The following is a 7,132-nucleotide window of genomic DNA, read 5'->3' on the forward strand; positions in this document are numbered from 1 at the left end:
TATATCATATATATATTATCATATAATTACTAATGATTTATTCATTGTTATTTTTGTCATGTAAAGTTTTCGATTTTAACAGTTTCTATTAACTAAATTTAAGTAAATTATAAATTAGTATGATATTAATACATCAAGCATAATTTAATATATAGATATATTAACTATGTAAGGATTAGGTTATTACATATATACATTACATAATTAGATTTTTAAAAAGTAGAAAATTGAAAATAAATAATAATAAGAATATAATAATATATAAAAATAAATTAAAAAAAAAGATTTTAAATAAAAAAAAACATTTAACAACTTGAACTAATGCATTTTTATTAATTAAGAAATGTGACATGTAACATTATTTAATTGTGAATAGAAGATATCAAACGTTAAATAATTGCTTGCTCTAAGTACATACTCTTTAGTATATAAACTGTATTTTGAAGAGTCAGTGGACATAGCCTTTATACGTATTTAGATTTACACATTTTTACATATTTAAAATAAATAAAGCTATTGGATAAAGAAGGTCTGACTAATTTCATAGATAAAAGAAAGCAACAGTTTAACACGGATACTTCTTACTATTCACGTTGTTCATGTCCCAGCGTTTAGTATTTTGCATTTATTCCTAATTATATATATAACTTTTTTTTATTTTATTTAAATTTTGAAACACTGGTATATGAAAATTATAAATTTAATTTTTAGTTGTTAATTTTTATTATTAAAACAACAATGTTTTATATTAAAGGCTTTATGTATCGTCGAACCAGTCGTGTTTAGAATGTAGTGGCCGACGTCTAACATATTAATATAATGTATACGCACTACAACACTCACTCTTCAGAATGACTTATTTTCTTTTGGAACCCTTTTCACATTACTTCGGGGAGGATCTCTTTCATTTTGGTTCAGATCTCCAATTTTTAACCGAACTTTTCGGTATCTTTGCGGTACTTCATTAGCCTAGTTTTTGCTAGTCCTTTGAGGACTTTACTAATAAGAATTTTATATTAGATGATTGTGATTTGTAGAAAGTAAAAATATTAATTTTATTTAATTTTTAAATTTGTTTGATTGGTAGAAATTGTTATATTTGGTTTTAAGAAAGTCTATTTGAGCCTCACATAAACCTTTTTTAAAAATAGAAATATGTAAAAAGTAAACTCATAACTACTCTAAATTGTTTTTTTTGTATTTAATTATATTTTATATAATTTAATTATATTATATTAATTTATATTTAATATGGACACAATTTTTTATTAAACAGTTTTTTTATAATAAATACACATAGTATATGTATATGTATTTATTAAGATATATATTTGCAAGATATATATTTGGTGATTGTGATTTATAGCATTTATAGTATATTTTTTTAATTTATTTTATGTGTATATTTTTTAAATTAAAAATTGTTATATAATATTTATTTAATATTTAACTAACAAATGCTGACACTAATAATACAATATAAAATTTTTTTTTAGAATAAATAAACATAATCATTTAATTATTGACATATTATTAATGTTTAAATCATAGATAGGTCTGTAAAATAAAAAATTCTTTTAATCAGTTCTGTAATTAACAGTGCCGAGTGCATAACCTCAATGAACCTAAATTTTCATGTTAAGAATATAATGTAAAGCTTAACGAATTCAAACAAAAACAAAAACACAAATTAAAATAAAAACAAAAACACAAACTAAAAAACGACTAACTATATGAAATGAAAATTCTTATCACTCTTTGAGGAAACTTCTGCTTGCAATCAGAAACAACCCCCGACACATATTGAGGAATATGGCAGGCACTTGTGAACACAAACAAACAAGCCTTTTTTGTATGTATTTAGCAACAATTACAGATTTATTGCGCATAAATGAAACAAAAAACAGATGTTAGTAGCCTGGCTTATCGCGAATTCTAACAAGCTAACAAGCCAGCAAGCAAATCAAATGCTCAAAAAGAGCAAGAGGCAAATTTTAGGCAGATAGTCGAAAAGGCACAGATAGATAAAGATGTATGCAAATACAAACACAAACCGTGCACACACAAACACATACACACGTACGCTAAACGCTTTAAAAAATAATAACAACAAAATTATGATGGACTATCGTATAAAAATGCTAAACTGCAGAGTTGAAGTCGTCATTCAGTTTTAGAATTTAAAGACAAGTGGTCAGTTCGTGCATTACACACGCATTGACCAATAAAACACAAAGTCATTTATTTACCAAACAAATAACGAGCAAGAGCATTCGTTGAAAGTGTATCAATTCAACTGTTAGTTGAACGGAAGGCAAGGCAAGGCAATTCTTTTTAATTCATAAACAGTTGCTGGTAAACAATAGTTGTGGCAACACGCTGCAGGCGCTTTGTGGTGAAGTAGAAAATAAAGTCGTTACATTTTTTTAAATTTTAAAAAAGTTTAGTTTAAATTTATTATTAAAAAATAACAAAAAAAACGAAAATTATAAAACTAAAATGCCTTTTGCACGTGAACAAATTGAATCCATGATGTCGGAAAAACTATCTAAATCAGATACAATTAAATTACGAAATAAACATATTGGGTGAGTATTTTTTATTGAATAAGAAATTAAAATAGTGTAATTTTAAGTTTTTTGCTATAAGTTATATTTAAGTTAAATAGTTTTTAAATTATTTTTTATTTTATTTTAATTATTGTTATTTTTTTGTTTTTTTTTTGTTTGTTAACGTATATATTTAAGATATTTTTTCCTGCATTTTGATTAACTGTTTTTTTTCGACAAGGTCAATTAGTTTCATACTTTCTTTGTCAAGGTCATGGAGCACATGCACATCACCACCCGCATTGGTTTGCTCTAGTGTCATCGCTCCTCTTTTAAAATTTCCGCGCATAGGTGAAGAAAAATGAGAGCATAGCGAATGTTCTACTGACTCTGTGTGTTGTATTTTGAGGATTTTGTTTTTGTATTTTTGTTTTTCAACCCGTAGAAAAAATTGTTTGGTGCAGTTTCTCACTGTGTTGTGATTTTTTATATTTGACTCGTGTTTTACTCGTTATTTTGTTGTTGTCCCTTTAAGCAGAGCGAGTGCAGCTGACACCTGTGCTGTAGCAATTTTGTTAAACTTTTGATAAGGAAGAAATTTTAATTAGCAACAAATTTAAATATTTTTAGATTTTTTAATATATAAACTTTGTTAGTTTTTTTTAATATATAGATTTTTTAATATATAAACTTTGTTAGTTTTTTTTTGTTTTGTTAAAATATTTTTATTTATTTTAAAACAATATTTCATTTGAATACTCTACAGTGATAAAGAAAAATAAATATAAATTTGTTTGATATTTGTTTAATATGTTTTGCAATAAAAGCAAATGAGTAATAACAAAATTTATAGAGATATATTTTTAAAGTTAAATTATTTATTTTAATTCTGAGTTTATTATCAAAAATAGTTCTTATCACTTAAAAAAGTAAAATAAATAATTTTTAGATTTATGCCATTGTTTAGTAGAGTGATCCATCATTTTTATATAAAAATGTTGTGCTAAAATATAATACTTCCTAAGACCACTAATGATGAGTACTTGGCAATACTCGAATCAGCGTTGGTCAGCCAAATTTCAATAAATTAAATAAAGTTTTGCCCTTATCTTTTCTTTGCTATTCGAATCCGTCGAACTTCTAAATAGTTCTAAATAGTCCTTTTCATCATAAAGACAATTCCACATTATAGTGTTCCAAACGTATAGCAGAATAACCCAAAATTGTTCTAATATGTTCTAATATACAATATTTTAATAAATATTAAAAATATTATAAGAAAATCAAAAATGTATAAAAATCAAGTTGTCAATCTTTTTTAATTCGTACCGATATCTGAAATAATATATAGGTTCTAAGGAACTGACTGTTTTCATAGACATCCACAAATTCAAGATATAAAAATTGTAGTTTTATTATCCGATTATAAGATATAAGAAAAGTTTTTTATCAAAAATTAAATTAATTATTTTGCTACAGCAATACCCATTGCAAAGTTCTTTAAATAGTTTAGAATAGTGAATATTCATCACCAGTCAACTGGTTTAAAAGTTTTACTTGCTGTAAAATAATTAACTTAATTTTAAAGAAAAGATTTTTCTTTTATTATTATATTTTCATATAAAAACCTACATATATAACCTACATATCATATTTGTTTAATGGGCGTAGAATTTGTTCCATATAGGAAATTTTAAAATTTAACATATATATTTTTAATTTCGAACATATGGAATTAAGTGTTTAATATTATGTTATTGATCACTTTTCTTATATTGATGATTAAAAATCATTCTGCACGTTGTTTGAGATCTACCACGTCGTCTTGTAGTTAACGGTTTTAATTCAGAGCTACATGAGAAATTTAATTCTAGATCTCATGTAGAACATAACCGATTTAATCATACTTCTAATTTTTTACTTCAGTACTACTGTTGTGCTGGTTAGTAACACAACACTTCTTATGTACTTTAATAAAGCATTGTAGTTTTCACTAGGTTTTCTTTGTAACGACTCATGTCTCAGAGCAGTAAAGAAACACCAATTTTACGCAAGCATTAAAAATTTTGACTTTAGTATACTTATCTGTTTAGAGTCTTAAAATTTTTGGTGTCATCAATCTCATATTGAATTATTAAATGTTGGTCAACAATTTATTACAGATCTTAAAAGTATCATCTCTTAACCCTGCTTTGTATCCATTTTTAGTCACATAAAACTCATTTAATTGGTTGAAAGCTATCTTAAAATTCTTAAGCAACATATGCTTGTCTGTATTGCATTCATCTATTATATATAATAATCTAACAAAAACAATCTGTTATAGAGAAAACCGTTCTGAATAGCATTAAAAATACTTCACTTTGTTTACAATAAAAAAATTATTAAAAATTATTAAAATTAATAAAAATTAAATATTCACTTTTCAACTTAACAATTCATTCATAATTGCCACTTCAATAAAATTAACAAATTTTAACAAGTCATTTAACGAAATCAATATTGAAACACCCCACAAAAGGGCTTTAATGTTTATTTTTAATACAAATTAATATTTAGTATAGAATCAATAATTGGAAGTTCCAAAAATATGAGAAAAAAAATTGAAACAAAAAAGTATACATATACAATTTATTGCGAAGTAGCCAAAAGTCGTTATATTTATTTAAATGCGGGTTTCTATGGCGTATGAGTGATCACCATAAGTTTTGTGTGAGAAATTCATTAGCATTTCGGATTAAAATCAATATTGTTTTTAGAATATTTGTTAGATACGTAGATAGAATTTTGAATGGATTGTTTTAGTACTCTAATTGCAGTTCACTTTCTTTTTTAACGCTTTTACTTTACTCATGAATTTTCTCTCATGGTTAGAGACTAACAATAATTTATTTAATCTTAATAATTTGCTGCTTAATGTGCTCAATATTTATTAAGTAATATTTTATATTATTACATTATTATATATTGCATATTTAGAATGATTATATTATTATTCATATATTTAATAATTAAATTTTAAGTTTAATATTTATTTAGAAATTATTCTAAAGCTTATAAGTTTTTTCTCTAATATTTTATGCGAAAAAAAATTTTTTTTATATATCTATATCTTTTGAAGTAAATATATAAAATAAATTTTAAAATTATTTCAAAAAAATAGAATTAAGATCATAATTAATTTCTTTTAAAATCAAAAATAATAAATTATTAATAAAAATATTTGGTTTGTATTAATAATTATTGATATCGTATTGTTCGATAGTAAAATTGAGTTCATAATAATATATAAATTAAAAAATTTAATTAATTATTGATGTAGTTTATATTATTGAAAGCCATATATTTTTTTTGATACATTTAAGATTTAATATAGATGAAATGTTGTGTTGATTTATTAATTGAGCAGTTACCTCAATTAATAAACTGGCGAATTTAGTGGGTTCATTGTGATACCACTACTTAAAATGAGACTTTAACTGTTAGATAATATGCTAATTAGTACCTTTTCATAGCTCTAATAGAGCTATATAAAATGAATAAATTTTATGATACATTTTGATTTATATTATGTTTATTGAAATAAGAAAAAAATCGAAATCGTTTTTAATATGAATACAATGGCAAAAAAAAAGGAAAATAAATTATTATTAAATTTCTATATATAATACATAAGCCTTCATCAGTACAAACAAAAACTTAAAAGATGTAATATTTTAAGCTATATATTATATTAACATTACATTAAATCTATTATAATAATAAACGTATATTCTTATATATAACATATTTAAGGTGAAATATTAAAAATATATATTTACTTTCTGTTTGAAAAACAATTGTTAAATACCAAATATTATATTATAAATATTGTGTATATGTTTACTTATTTTATTTAGATATATATTATTAGGTATAAATATTATATAAATATATTATGTATTTTTTTATAACAATAGCTTATTTTAAGCATACTTTCCATATATAAATCGATAGCAACCAAAAAAAAATATTCTTTTCTTGTGCTTTTCTTTCCAAATCAATGGAACCTGCTGTGCTTCCAATCAAACCAATCTGCTGAATTTGAAAATTTCAAATTAAATACCAACTAATAATCTAAAATAACAAAAAAAAAAAACAATATAGCCAAGCTTGTCAGCTATTTTATCGTTCTGATCCGCTAAAAATCGTACGCGGTCAGGGTCAGTACATGTTTGATGAAGAAGGCACACGATATTTGGACTGCATTAATAATGTGGCTCATGGTAAGTCATTTCAATTATTATAATTCTTTGTTTAAAAAATAATATGTATACCAATATATTTTTCTAAATTGAATATTAAATAACATAATATATATTCTTCATATATTATATTTTAAATAGCTTTTTTTATAGTAAAAAACAGTTTTAATTTAAACTGAAATTAATTTTTCATCAAGTGAATATATTCGCATATGTAATATAAATAATAAAAGTAATAATAATAATAAACTTTTATATTAATATTTATGGAGATATAATACATATTTACAACAAAATATTTATTTCAACAAAATAAAATTTAAAATTCTTTTCGAATTT

General features: G+C 23.2%; 1 protein-coding gene across 1 annotated transcript; it reads left to right on the forward strand.

Annotated features, from left to right (window-relative positions):
• Nucleotides 1–2,166: 2,166 nt before the first annotated feature.
• On the forward strand, nucleotides 2,167–6,837 carry LOC119685567 (alanine--glyoxylate aminotransferase 2-like). Its single transcript, XM_038099889.1, has 2 exons — nucleotides 2,167–2,588; nucleotides 6,696–6,837. Exons 1-2 carry the CDS (start codon nucleotides 2,500–2,502, stop codon nucleotides 6,835–6,837), a joined length of 231 nt encoding a protein of 76 aa, XP_037955817.1. The 5' UTR covers nucleotides 2,167–2,499.
• The last annotated feature ends 295 nt before the right edge of the window (nucleotides 6,838–7,132 follow it).

This window comes from Teleopsis dalmanni, chromosome 1 (assembly GCF_002237135.1).
Source record: "Teleopsis dalmanni isolate 2A chromosome 1, ASM223713v2, whole genome shotgun sequence".
In the NCBI taxonomy this organism is placed as follows: Eukaryota; Metazoa; Arthropoda; class Insecta; order Diptera; family Diopsidae; genus Teleopsis; species Teleopsis dalmanni.